This window comes from Bufo bufo, chromosome 1 (genome assembly GCF_905171765.1).
Source record: "Bufo bufo chromosome 1, aBufBuf1.1, whole genome shotgun sequence".
Lineage (NCBI taxonomy): Eukaryota > Metazoa > Chordata > Amphibia > Anura > Bufonidae > Bufo > Bufo bufo.
The window spans coordinates 262,870,042-262,885,269 of record NC_053389.1 but is presented as its reverse complement, the minus strand read 5'-3'; the positions used below and the strand labels follow the sequence as shown (position 1 = coordinate 262,885,269).

General features: G+C 43.1%; 1 protein-coding gene across 4 annotated transcripts in view; it reads right to left on the bottom strand.

Annotated features, from left to right (window-relative positions):
• The window catches only part of SCUBE1 (signal peptide, CUB domain and EGF like domain containing 1), a 322,190-nt gene extending 307,738 nt beyond the window's left edge, over positions 1-14,452 (bottom strand). For all 4 annotated transcript variants that reach the window (XM_040439175.1, XM_040439177.1, XM_040439176.1 and 1 more), the window contains exons 1-2: positions 14,323-14,452; positions 11,967-12,089 (exon numbers count right to left, since the gene is read on the bottom strand). In XM_040439175.1, coding sequence (XP_040295109.1) covers positions 11,967-12,089; positions 14,323-14,413 — 214 coding nt within the window. In that variant the 5' untranslated portion in view covers positions 14,414-14,452. The remainder of the gene's footprint in view (positions 1-11,966; positions 12,090-14,322) is intronic.
• Between the last annotated feature and the right edge of the window lie 776 nt (positions 14,453-15,228).

Here is a 15,228-nt window from a genome sequence, read left to right as displayed (position 1 = left end):
AGCAGCATCTGATACCAGCGTGCATCGCCAAATTACCTCCCCAGCTTCAACATATAAAAACAACATTGCAGCACAAAATATCTCACCAACAGCACCAAATAAATATCACCACGAAGTACAAAATAGCCAGTATTCTTGTCCTCTGACAACCCCTTACCCACTGGTAGCAGCATTGTCCCCATTTAACTGTCTCATCTCTGTTTGGGACCTGCAGGACAGGAGCAGTGAGGCTGGAGTTGGATGGAGAGAGCCTCCTGGTAGAAGGTAGAAAGGAATGGGTAAAAGGAGCTGTGACGCCACAGGTCACATGTTGCCGATAGTCAGATAGTACGAGGTATAATAGATGCAGTGTGTTAGGATATACAGTATATCCAGCAGTGTACCAATATGTGAGGTACGAGGTATAATAGATGCAGTGTGTTAGGATATACAGTATATTCAGCAGTGTACTAATATGTGAGGTACGAGGTATAATAGATGCAGTGTGTTAGGATATATAGTATATCCAGCAGTGTACTAATATGTGAGGTACGAGGTATAATAGATGCAGTGTGTTAGGATATATAGTATATACAGTGGTGTACTGATATGTGAGGTACGAGGTGTAATAGATGCAGTGTGTTAGGATATATAGTATATCCAGCAGTGTACTAATATGTGAGGTACGAGGTATAATAGATGCAGTGTGTTAGGATATATAGTATATACAGCGGTGTACTGATATGTGAGGTACGAGGTGTAATAGATGCAGTGTGTTAGGATATATAGTATATCCAGCAGTGTACTAATATGTGAGGTACGAGGTATAATAGATGCAGTGTGTTAGGATATATAGTATATACAGCGGTGTACTGATATGTGAGGTACGAGGTGTAATAGATGCAGTGTGTTAGGATATATAGTATATCCAGCAGTGTACTAATATGTGAGGTACGAGGTATAATAGATGCAGTGTGTTAGGATATATAGTATATCCAGCAGTGTACTAATATGTGAGGTACGAGGTATAATAGATGCAGTGTGTTAGGATATATAGTATATCCAGCAGTGTACTAATATGTGACGTACGAGGTATAATAAATGCAGTGTGTTACGATATATAGTATATCCAGCAGTGTACTAATATGTGAGGTACGAGGTATAATAGATGCAGTGTGTTAGGATATATAGTATATACAGCGGTGTACTGATATGTGAGGTACGAGGTGTAATAGATGCAGTGTGTTAGGATATATAGTATATCCAGCAGTGTACTAATATGTGACGTACGAGGTATAATAAATGCAGTGTGTTACGATATATAGTATATCCAGCAGTGTACTGATATGTGAGGTACCAGGTATAATAGATGCAGTGTGTTACAATATATAGTATATCCAGCAGTGTACTGATATGTGAGGTACTAGATATATAGAGCTGCATACCTTGTATCTCACATAGTACACTGCTGTGTATACTATATACCTGTACACATTGCATCTAATATACCTTGTACCTCACATATCACTACACTGCTGTATATACTATATACCTGTACATACTGCATCTATTATACCTCGTACCTCACCTATCAGTACAATGCTGTATATACTATATACCTGTATACACTGCATCTATTATACCTCGTACCTCACATATCAGTACACTGTTGTATATACTATATAGATGTACACACTACATCTATTATACCTCGTACCTCACCTATCAGTACAATGCTGTATATACTATATACCTGTACACACTGCATCTATTATACCTCGTACCTCACATATCAGTACACTGTTGTATATACTATATAGATGTACACACTACATCTATTATACCTCGTACCTCACCTATCAGTACACTGCTGTATATACTATATACCTGCACACATTGCATCTATTATACCTCGTACCTCACATATCAGTACACTGTTGTATATACTATATAAATGTACACACTACATCTATTATACCTCGTACCTCACCTATCAGTACAATGCTGTATATACTATATACCTGCACACACTGCATCTATTATACCTCGTACCTCACATATCAGTACACTGTTGTATATACTATATACACTCACCTAAAGAATTATTAGGAACACCATACTAATACGGTGTTGGACCCCCTTTTGCCTTCAGAACTGCCTTAATTCTATGTGGCATTGGTTCAACAAGGTGCTGATAGCATTCTTTAGAAATGGTGGCCCATATTGATAGGATAGCATCCTGCAGTTGATGGAAATTTGAGGGATGCACATCCAGGGCACGAAGCTCCCGTTCCACCACATCCCAAAGATGCTCTATTGGGTTGAGATCTGGTGACTGTGGGGGCCATTTTAGTACAGTGAACTCATTGTCATGTTCAAGAAACCAATTTGAAATGATTCGAGCTTTGTGACATGGTGCATTATCCTGCTGGAAGTAGCCATCAGAGGATGGATACATGTTCTCAATCTGTTTACACCAAATTCTGACTCTACCATTTGAATGTCTCAACAGAAATCGAGACTCATCAGACCAGGCAACATTTTTCCAGTCTTCAACAGTCTAATTTTGGTGAGCTCGTGCAAATTGTAGCCTCTTTTTCCTATTTGTAGGGGAGATGAGTGGTACCCGGTGGGGTCTTCTGCTGTTGTAGCCCATCCGCCTCAAGGTTGTGCGTGTTGTGGCTTCACAAATGCTTTGCTGCATACCTCGGTTGTAACGAGTGGTTATTTCAGTCAACGTTGCTCTTCTATCAGCTTGAATCAGTCGGCCCATTCTCCTCTGACCTCTAGCATCCACAAGGCATTTTTGCCCACAGGTCTGCCGCATACTGGATGTTTTTCCCTTTTCACACCATTCTTTGTAAACCCTAGAAATGGTTGTGCGTGAAAATCCCAGTAACTGAGCAGATTGTGAAATACTCAGACCGGCCCGTCTGGCACCAACAAACATGCCACGCTCAAAATTGCTTAAATCACCTTTCTTTCCCATTCTATCACCGTATAACGAGACACAAGGGGAGTACACAGGAATCAGTGGGCCCTATAGCAAGAATCTAAATTGGGCCCCCATGCCTCATTCATATCACACGTACGTGTTATATTGTGTGCCATCATGGCCGGACCCGGATTACAAAAAAGCCATGGCACAAACCCCATCAGCCTACATACGATACTGCCTAAAAATAATGGTGCGCAATGCACACTGCGGAGGTGAATTTTGTTTCACTTGGTCATGCCTATGTAAACCATCAATACAAGGAAGGAAATAAAAGTGGGACACAGAAATGCCTATCACAGTCATGAAGCTCAAAATACCTCTGAGCAGCATCTGATACCAGCGTGCATCGCCAAATTACCTCCCCAGCTTCAACATATAAAAACAACATTGCAGCACAAAATATCTCACCAACAGCACCAAATAAATATCACCACGAAGTACAAAATAGCCAGTATTCTTGTCCTCTGACAACCCCTTACCCACTGGTAGCAGCATTGTCCCCATTTAACTGTCTCATCTCTGTTTGGGACCTGCAGGACAGGAGCAGTGAGGCTGGAGTTGGATGGAGAGAGCCTCCTGGTAGAAGGTAGAAAGGAATGGGTAAAAGGAGCTGTGACGCCACAGGTCACATGTTGCCGACAGTCAGATAGTACGAGGTATAATAGATGCAGTGTGTTAGGATATACAGTATATCCAGCAGTGTACCAATATGTGAGGTACGAGGTATAATAGATGCAGTGTGTTAGGATATACAGTATATTCAGCAGTGTACTAATATGTGAGGTACGAGGTATAATAGATGCAGTGTGTTAGGATATATAGTATATCCAGCAGTGTACTAATATGTGAGGTACGAGGTATAATAGATGCAGTGTGTTAGGATATATAGTATATACAGCGGTGTACTGATATGTGAGGTACGAGGTGTAATAGATGCAGTGTGTTAGGATATATAGTATATCCAGCAGTGTACTAATATGTGAGGTACGAGGTATAATAGATGCAGTGTGTTAGGATATATAGTATATCCAGCAGTGTACTAATATGTGAGGTACGAGGTATAATAGATGCAGTGTGTTAGGATATATAGTATATACAGCGGTGTACTGATATGTGAGGTACGAGGTGTAATAGATGCAGTGTGTTAGGATATATAGTATATCCAGCAGTGTACTGATATGTGAGGTACGAGGTATAATAGATGCAGTGTGTTAGGATATATAGTATATCCAGCAGTGTACTAATATGTGAGGTACGAGGTATAATAGATGCAGTGTGTTAGGATATATAGTATATACAGCAGTGTACTAATATGTGAGGTACGAGGTATAATAGAGGCAGTGTGTTAGGATATATAGTATATCCAGCAGTGTACTAATATGTGAGGTACGAGGTATAATAGATGCAGTGTGTTAGGATATATAGTATATCCAGCAGTGTACTAATATGTGAGGTACGAGGTATAATAGATGCAGTGTGTTAGGATATATAGTATATCCAGCAGTGTACTAATATGTGAGGTACGAGGTATAATAGATGCAGTGTGTTAGGATATATAGTATATCCAGCAGTGTACTAATATGTGAGGTACGAGGTATAATAGATGCAGTGTGTTAGGATATATAGTATATACAGCGGTGTACTAATATGTGAGGTACGAGGTATAATAGATGCAGTGTGTTAGGATATATAGTATATCCAGCGGTGTACTAATATGTGAGGTACGAGGTATAATAGATGCAGTGTGTTAGGATATATAGTATATCCAGCAGTGTACTAATATGTGACGTACGAGGTATAATAAATGCAGTGTGTTACGATATATAGTATATCCAGCAGTGTACTGATATGTGAGGTACTAGATATATAGAGCTGCATACCTTGTATCTCACATAGTACACTGCTGTGTATACTATATACCTGTACACATTGCATCTAATATACCTTGTACCTCACATATCACTACACTGCTGTATATACTATATACCTGTACACATTGCATCTATTATACCTCGTACCTCACCTATCAGTACAATGCTGTATATACTATATACCTGTATACACTGCATCTATTATACCTCGTACCTCACATATCAGTACACTGTTGTATATACTATATAGATGTACACACGCCATCTATTAAACTGTATAATATCTGCAATGTGTATATATATATATATATATATATATATATATATAATATAATATAAATCAGAGTACCGATGTGAGAAGTACAAGATATAATAGATGCAATGCATACGGATATATGCGGTCAATTATATATTATGTTTATTGTGTGAGGTACACAAGATAATAGTGGTTGTAACTGTCTGCATTATTATATATGAGTAAGATATGAGTACAAACGGGGAGGGAGGAGGTGTAGTCAAATCAAGTGAAAAGGGGAGGGATAGGAATTCTAGACTGGAGCTGGAACGGAGCCTGTATTTTATGTAATTAGGGGGTAGGGCCTTTGGTTCACTGTGGTCCCCCTCCCCTGCAGTCCCCATAGCAGCTGCATGGTCTGCCTCTATTGGAGGTACACCACTGCGAGACAGGTTTGCCATTCAGGACTCGGGAAAAGTTGGGACAATAGCCCCTTGTGTCAGGAGTTATATACAGGTGAAAACATGTGCAAGTTCTCCTTAGATAGACGTTGATATTAGAGCAGATTGTTAGAACACACTGTATGTAAAATTAATATATATATATATATATATATATATATATATATATATATATATATAAATAAATAAAGATGCAAGGCTAAGAGGGTTTTCCGGGTGCATAATATTGATGACCTATTCACTGGATAAGTCATAAACATCAGATTGCCAGGGGTTCGACTCCTGGCACTGCAAATCAGCTGCTGGAGGAGGCTGCGGTGCTTCGGTGAGCGCCACAGCCTCATCGAAGCTTACCAAACACATTCACTTTATGGGACTGAGCTGTGCAACCCATGAACGTGACATAACTGGCCTAAGAAAAGGCTGCAGCGCTCCCCAGAGCGCCTAGGTTTATTCAAACAGCGGGAGTGTCGAGAGTCGGACCACCACCGATCTGATGTTGATGACCTATCCTGGGGATAAGCCATCAATATCAAAAATTCAAACAAACTCTTTAACCTTTAAATTATCCCAACCATAAAAACTGCAGGAAGTCTGAACACAGGAAAATATTCCCTGTTTGTTCAGTTTCTGCATAGAGCTTGCTTCAGAGAAATACTTTCTTGGAAACTTTGCCTTAACATCAGCACTGTACGGTAACTTAAAGGGGTTGTCTAACTTCAGTAAGTGTCATTTATCATGTAGAGAAAGTTAATAAAAGCCACTTACTAATTTATTGGTATTATCCATATTGCTTCCTTTGCTGGCTGGATTCATTTTTCCATCACATTATACACTGCTCGTTTCCATGGTTACAGACCACCCTGCAATCCATCAGTGGTGGTCCTGCTTGCACAACATAGGAAAAAGCACTAGCCTATGTGCACTGCCATGGTCCCTGCCACCAGAGAGGCTGACGCTTTATCCTATAGTGTGCAAGCACGGCCACCGCTGCTGGATTGCAGGGTGGTCTGTAACCATGGAAACGAGCAGTATATAATGTGATGGAAAAATGAATCCAGCCAGCAAAGGAGGCAATATGGGTAATCACAGTACATTAGTAAGTGCCTTGTATTAACTTTCTCTACATGATAAATGCCATTTGCTGACGTGAGACAACCCCTTTAAAAGGGGTTGTCTCATCATGGATAATGGGGGCATATCGCTAGGATATGCCCCCATTGTCTTATAGGTGCAGGTCACACGGCTGGGACCTGCACCTATATTAACAACAGGGCCCCGCAAGTGAAGGAGGGCGCAGCCGCCCTCTATTCATTTTCTATGGGGCCGGCGAAAATAGCCGAGCGCTGGCTTGGCTATTTCCGTCGGCCCCATAGAAATTAATGGGAGCGGGGGCGGTACGCTCCCATTCACTTCTATGGGGAGCTGGCTTGGTGGTGTCCGGTCCCCCAACCACCACCTTGCGGGGCTCAGTTCTCAATATAGGTGCGGGTCCCAGCGGTGGGACCCGCACCTCTAAGACAATGGGGACATATCCTAGCGATATACCCCCATTGTCCATGATGAGACAACCCCTTTAATTTAACAAAAACTAACTGCTCCCCTATAGGGGCTCAGTTAAGCTGTTAGCGGTGTGTCTGTCAACAAGCTTGCTGACTGTTTCATGCAGCAATCGGCAGAATGATGACTATAGTTTGGGGTATCATACAGGCTGTAACTCAGGATAGGTAGAGGCACTGGCGGATCCGGGGGGGGGGGGGGGGCAACGGGTCAATTGCCCTCCCGAGAATATAGTCAGAGAGTGTGCGCCACTCCGTTCGCCCGCTGTGGCCCCGTTACCTTCTCCCGCGCTGTATGGCAATTGCTACTATCGGAACACCAGGGAGGAGTCTGCCCTGTTTCTCCCTGGGCGTTCCTTTTCCCTGGCTGTAGCGTTGTCCAATCGCAGTGCAAAGCTCACAGCCAGGGAGAACAAAACATCCCAAGCTGTGAGCTCTGCATTGCGATTGGACAGCGCTACAGCCAGGGAGAAGGAACGCCCAGGGAGAAACAGGGCAGACTCCTCCCTGGTGTTCCGATAGTAGCAATTACCACACAGCGCGCGAGAAGGTCACGGGGCCACAGCGGGCGAACGGAGCGGCGCCCAGGGATAATAGTAAGTGCAGTGAGATCCCTGGGCGCCGCGCTACATATACAGATAGTTATCTTACAATGTTTGGACCCATGAAAGGCCCTCTTTAATAAGTTTTTCAGGGCCCCTTCACATACACTGGCGCAGCAGCAACAGAATGAGATTGTTTTCTCATTCGTTTTTAACTTCTCAGAAGAGTCACATTGGTGGAGTAAGGTGGACTGGTGTCTGCTGGGAACCCCAACGATGTGGGAATGACAGGGGCAGGGCAAGTCTTGGCATTTGCCCCTCATGGTGTCATTGAGACAACATATGTTCTTGTATGGTCCCCCCCCTCCCCCTCTCTTTTGTGTTTTTCTCTATTCTCCTCAGATGCCCAAGGTAGCCGGTGACAAGGACAGCATTTTGATTGTCCAAGATGGTTGCTGACCGGTTGCTGGGCATTGTGCTATTTCTAACCTTTGATGTGGATTGGACAAGGGCCATTTGTGGCAGGAATTTGGGGTATTTAGGGTGGTTCATACTATCACTTCCCCAGCAGGCCAGGAAACAACAGCATGATGCCTGCTGCTCTCACTGCCACCATCCCATCCATTGTAGGAGAGAGAATAATGCTGCTGTGATAGCGCCACCCACAGGGCTGCTTTCATAGTAGGTAAGTACTTGTCCATGTCACGGCACAACTACTTAGATTTGTCATGCAGGAGTCTCGAAAAGCCGAGCTGTAGCCCCATTGCCAATACCGACAGTCACACCGTTTTCCAGGAAATGTCTAGCAACTTGACAGAAGAGGTACAGAGTGAAGCCCCTAATCCAAAATGCAATGGGCCCCCGCCTGCCATGTGCAATTTATAATGATGGTATTTTATATGGCAGATAGGACTTTTTGCCCCCTCAGGCACCAGAACTTGGGTGCAACTGCTCCCTCTGCAACCTCTATAGTTATGCCCCTGCGCTACTAGTATGGTAAATCACACAAATTGGTATGTGCCTGTAGGAAAGCAATACAAAGACAGACGTGCACACAGACATACGTGAAGCCGAAAACTTGAGCCATATAACAGTGCGAAACCTTACAGCTCCAGGACGAGTATATAACTACATACTTACTATATGGGAAAGGCTACAATGCAGTCATTGGTGAATCCATCCAGCATAGCCTCCTAGCTACCATGTGCAATACATCCTTCTGCATCTGTACATGTCACCTACTAAATGTGCACGTTTAATATATCATGACACATTTCAGCAGTATTTCCAACCAAAATACAAAAATCTCGACCAGTAGATCAGTAGTCAGAGTGTCAAACTGAGATACTGCAGAGATACTGAAATTAGTCTATTTTGTTGCAGTGCCTCTTTTAGCAAAAGCAGAAACATGAAGTACAGCCACACTGGTTGTCACCTTTAAAAGGAGTTATCCCACCAATCCCAAGAACGAGCTATGTGTCAGTCCCATGGACTCTGAACGGGATGGCAACACGCATGTCCCAATGCTCTTCTGAAATGGGGCCACAGTACCTTTGTTCTGTGGATAGGTGACAAAATAGCTTCTAAGATGTAAGCGATGTAACTGTGAATCTATCAGTATGTTCAAGCAATACCAAAATCACAAACTACCAAGAATTCAGGGTAAAAACCAACTTAGCTGTTTTCAATTTTGCTAAAATAGCTGCCACAATATCTGACTGGAAAAAAAATGGCTGCCGCAATATCTGACTGGAAAAAAAATGGCTGCCGCAATATCTGACTGGAAAAAAAATGGCTGCCGCAATATCTGACTGGAAAAAAAATGGCTGCCGCAATATCTGACTGGAAAAAAAATGGCTGCCGCAATATCTGACTGGAAAAAAAATGCCTGCCGCAATACCTGACTGGAAAAAAAATGGCTGCCACAATATCTGACTGGGAAAAAAATGGCTGCCACAATATCTGACTGGGAAAAAAATGGCTGCCACAATATCTGACTGGGAAAAAAATGGCTGCCACAATATCTGACTTGAAAAAAACGGCTGTCACAATATTTGACTGAAAAAAATGGCTGCCACAAAGATGCTAATGTATCTGTCAGTGAATGAAACCTAACCTCCAAACACTGGCTACTGCTCCAACTTCTGATTGACTGACACTTGATTAGCTTAACTTTTTGTGTGAAATGCTCTTTCATGCTGCTTTCACACATAGGTTTTACTCCTGTTGTTTCTGAACTTTTGCATTTTAGTGGTGCCTTTTTTTGCACCTGTGTTTTTTTTTTTTGGGGTGCATTTTTTGCAGTAAAAACACCAGCTCCAGGTATTAGATAAAGGTCTATGGGAAATGCAGGACAAACAAACCTTTTTTTTTTTTTTCTAGCGATGTTTTTATTCATTAGGTGCCTTTTTTGTCTCACTGTCTTATTGAAATCAAAGGGTCCGTTTTTAATGGCCATGTAGACATATTGCTAGGTCCAGACCTGCACTTTATCTTTAGAATGGAGCCTACAAAGTGAAAGAGGGCGCACCGCGCATGTGCGGCCGCCCTCCATTCATTCCTACGGGAGCGCTAAAAATAGCCGAGCGCTGGCTCTCCGCTCGACTATTTTCGGAGCTCCCATAGGAATGAATGGAGGGTGGCCGCGCATGCGCGGTGCGCCCTCTTTCACTTTGTAGGCTCTGCTTTAAAGATATTGGGGGTATATCCTAGCAAAATGCCCCCAATGTCTGAGGTGAGACAATCCCTTTAAAAACAAAAATACATATATATATTATGCACACACTTACCTCATCCACTTGAACGTGCTGACACTCGCTTTGCACTTGAAGGACTTGACGCTCCCAGCGTCTTAACGCCACATGTCAGGTCCTTCCAGTGCAGAGAGAGTGTCAGCACATTCAAGTGGATGGGGCAAGTATTTTTATTTTATTTTAATTTTTTATTTTTTTTTGAACCGAGCAAAATGAGTGACTAATTTATAATGGGGGCATTATAAATACAGGGGGGCATTTCATACATAAGGTGGCACTATTAGGGGGTATTTTATACTGGAAGGAACACTACATGGGGGGATTTTATATACAGGGGCACTATTGGGGGGATTTTATATACAGGGTGGCACTGTCAGGGACCTCATACATACTGGGGCTACTATGGGGGGCATTATAGAGCCTGGGAGTATTACAGGGGGGGGCATTATAGATACTAGGGGCCCTGTGGGGTGTACTGAGGACACTGCAGGGTTGAGATGCAAAAACAAAATAAACCAATGAAATTCATCTGTTTTTCATGGCTGTTTTTAACATGCAAAACGGCAATTAACTGGGAGAGTGTCCGTTTTAACAGCTGTTTTTTTCACCGTCGTGTGCATGTTTTTTAGCGTCTCTATAGGCAGTATTATAATTTTTATTTTTTTGGGACACACACCCTTTTATCTGCATATCCCTGATCCATCGTGTGCATGTATACAAAAAAAAAAATACTCTGGCATTTTTTTACTGGTACAAAAATGCCAATGCAAATTCACGTGTGAAATCCGCCGCTTGCTTCCGTTATTCTTGGTATAGAGGAGCAGAGCGACGGAAATCGACAGCGCAGGGTACATCTGAGCGTAGTCGAAATTGTAGCTTGAAAGTCTGATGCGTTTCTTTGATGCATTTCCGCTGCAAAACCGTGTGTAGTACTTTCGTTTTTTGGCGCAGAAAAGCTAGCAAACTTCTCCCTCTCCATTGCCACGGGTGAAATCCGACGGAGAGGTCCGCAGCATAAATTGACATCCAGGAGATTTTTTTATACGCTGCATGTGGATAACATTTCTTGAAATCCGAGATAGCAAATCGACAGCTAATCAGTCAAGTGTGAACCAAGCCTTGTTATCACGGGAAATGGCGCTAACATTTAATAGATATACTATGCCCTTCAATAAACCCTGCTGCATCTGTATGCACATTTAGAGGGAAGCACTGCCTTGGATCCAGCTCGCGTTAGATGCCTTCCTACTGCCACATACGCCTAGGACCAATGTATTATTTAAGGCGGTATAATAAAGTGGTGTGTATACAGGTCACGTTATTGTGCCGACACACACACGCACATTTACCAGGACTGGCATGTATGAATGGGTGACTCCAGCAAGAAGTATCTGTAGTGTAGAACAATCATCAGACACAGCAGGGGCCCTCAGCCAATAAACAGCAGGACTGGAGGGCGAGCAGCTGTAAATCTGCATTAATCGGTTCAGGAATTCAGCTATTTACGAAGATTTAAGAGTGCAAACAAATAGCAGCCCAGGCCAACTGCTTCTTCTTCTCCTTCCTACCTTCACATTGTTTCCCCTCGCCCTTATAACCAGGCTTGCAGATGCACTTGTAGGATTTCGGGGTGTTCTGGCAGATGGCATCAATGTGGCAGTCGTCTGTGCCCATCGCACACTCGTCGCTGTCTGCAGTGGAGAAGAGGGTCATTAATAATAGGGACACTCTATAGTGCACGGGGCTTTGCACGTTTTTTTCACTATTGTCTCAGATAGAAAACAGATGCTGGGCGAGCGGCACAGGTGAAATAAAGGAGGCTTGTCGGGGGCTGCCCGTAGGACGGGAAAGAAAAATATCACTGAATGATTAAAGGAAATGACCATGGTATGGGGGGAGATTTGCCCGTCTGCAGACAATTACAAGACAATATGACAAATATTGTCAAGGGAAGCAATTAACCCTTTTGCACTAGGCATACATAGGTGCAGATGTAGCAGAGCTAGATTTGTCAAACTCTTGCAATCGTTCACCAAGTTGGAGGAATGTGGTAAATTGGCTTGCAGTCCTGTGCAACACCAGATAACACGTTATAATATCACTATAAGTGATGGCACATTAGAAACCTGGTTCTATTACAGTTTATCGAACTAACTCAGCTCTGCTACACCTGCGGGTATGTATTTATTTATACAGACATGACAGAGTTTCTTACTGTTTATAGTAATAGGACAATCATTTATCAGTTATCGTGCAACGGACTATATGAAGTCCTAATACAATTTCTTAACCCGAGGAAACAGAATCAGTTCTGCTGCATCCGTGTGTGTATGTAATCTAGAGAAGTGGAAAGACGCCAACAGATGTAGCAGAGCTAATTAAGTTTATTATCCATTCACAATCTAATAATTTAAATCTGGGGTTTGCATAGGAATTTACAAATTACAAATTCAGCTCTCCTACATCTAGATAGATAGATAGATAGATAGATAGATAGATAGATAGATAGATAGATAGATAGATAGATATGAGATGGATAATAGATGATAAATAGAGAGATATGAGATAGATAGATAGATAGATAGATAGATAGACACAATAGATAGACAGATAGATAGATAGATAGATAGATAGATAGATAGATAGATAGATAGAGAGAGAGATATGAGATAGATAGATAGATAGATAGATAGATAGATATTAGATAGATAGATACGAGATGGATAGATACGAGATGGATAGATACGAGATGGATAGATGGATAGATATGAGATGGATAGATATACGAGATGGATAGATATACGAGATGGATAGATATACGAGATGGATAGATATACGAGATGGATAGATATACGAGATGGATAGATATACGAGATGGATAGATATGAGATGGATAGATATGAGATGGATAGATATGAGATGGATAGATGGATAGATACGAGATGGATAGATACGAGATGGATAGATACGAGATGGATAGATACGAGATGGATAGAACTGACTTGCAAAGTCCCCTGCCTCTGAATTACAAATACCCTAGGGCCGCTGACTGACGCCTCTTATGTCAATCCTTGTATCCATCTTCCTGGAAATTCGGTTTTAATTGATTCTTCCACAATTTTCGCTATCTAAACATCTGGGGCTCAGGAAGATCAGAGCAGATTAGCCGGGCTACATAAATAAGGGCGATGTGTCGGCTCCCTCTCCTTCAGCTGCTGAAGTCAATACAATTACGATATAAGCTTTTCTTTAAGGCCAATTACAATTAGCAGATTGCAGGAAAGAGAGGCGATATTATCCGTCAATGCGGATCCTTGTTTCCTTCGTTGCAGGTGAGATGAATGGCTGCAATAATAGAATGACATGGCTGCAGCAACATAAGGGCGAGTTGGAGCCAAGTGGTCATTTAAAGGAGCCGCGTTCTATTTAAAGGGGAAGATCAAGACTGAGAAATAGTCATCACGCTACTTCATTTACGAAATTAAAATTTAAAGGACTGACTCGTAATCCTATTCTGAGGACTCAAATCAATGCGGTGACAATTGAAGAGGAGTGAAAAGGGGGAAATTGCAAGTGAAAACAAATTGCCAGGGGGCAGAATAAACAGCAGGGAGTGGACACAGCCATTAGGGGACAGGCAGAGCTGGTTTAATGACAATCTAGGAAAGTTTGCAGAATGATCCCGCTATGATCTATCCACCTCCTTAGTACAAAGGAGCAGCAGCAGTCCCATGCAGCCTGTACCCATCCAATCCATAAAGCACTGTTACAAATCAGTGGCCAGCACCTCTATTTTTATAATGCTCCATCCGGAGCACTGAGATTTAGGCACCAGGTTCTGACATCTGCACTCTATGGCACCACATAAAAGTTAGGGGCGCTGATAAGACCCCGGCAACCTAGAAAGTTTGAGGCAGATCTTACCTGAGAGCCCGCTGCCTCCTGTGAAGTCGTCGCGGGAAATAATGGAGAAGAGCAAGCAGAGATACCACCATGTGCACCCCAAAGCCCCCATGATCCCGGAGCCGGCACCAGCTGATGTTACCAGGGAAGAGCCACGCTCGGCACTGCCAGGCTAGGGGCGACACGAACGGACTGAGTGACAGACGCACGCTGATTGGCTAAGGCGCACATTGAAGGGGCGGGCAGGCAAGGGAATGAGCCAATTGCAGGTGAAGGAGGGAGGGACGGGGTGAAAAGACGCCCCCTCTGCCGAGTATTTCTTTAGTTGGTGAAAAGTGTTCTATGACCAGTACAACCAGCAGAGAGCAGGGGACGATCACTGGTCAGTGTCCAGTACAACCAGCAGAGAGCAGGGAACGATCACTGGTCAGTGTCCAGTACAACCAGCAGAGAGCAGGGGACGATCACTGGTCAGTGTCCAGTACAACCAGCAGAGAGCAAGGGGCGATCACTAGTCAGTATCCAGTACAACCAGCAGAGAGTAGGGACGATCACTGGTCAGTGTCCAGTACAAACAGCAGAGAGCAAGGGGCGATCACTAGTCAGTATCCAGTACAACCAGCAGAGAGCAGGGAACAATCACTGGTCAGTGTCCAGTACAACCAGCAGAGAGCAGGGAACAATCACTGGTCAGTATCCAGTACAACCAGCAGAGAGCAGGGAACAATCACTGGTCAGTGTCCAGTACAACCAGCAGAGAGCAGGGAACGATCACTGGTCAGTATCCAGTACAACCAGCAGAGAGCAGGGGACGATCACTAGTCAGTGTCCAGTACAACCAGCAGAGAGCAGGGGACGATCACTGGTCAGTGTCCAGTACAACCAGCAGAGAGCAGGGAACAATCAATAGTCAATGTCCAGTACAAC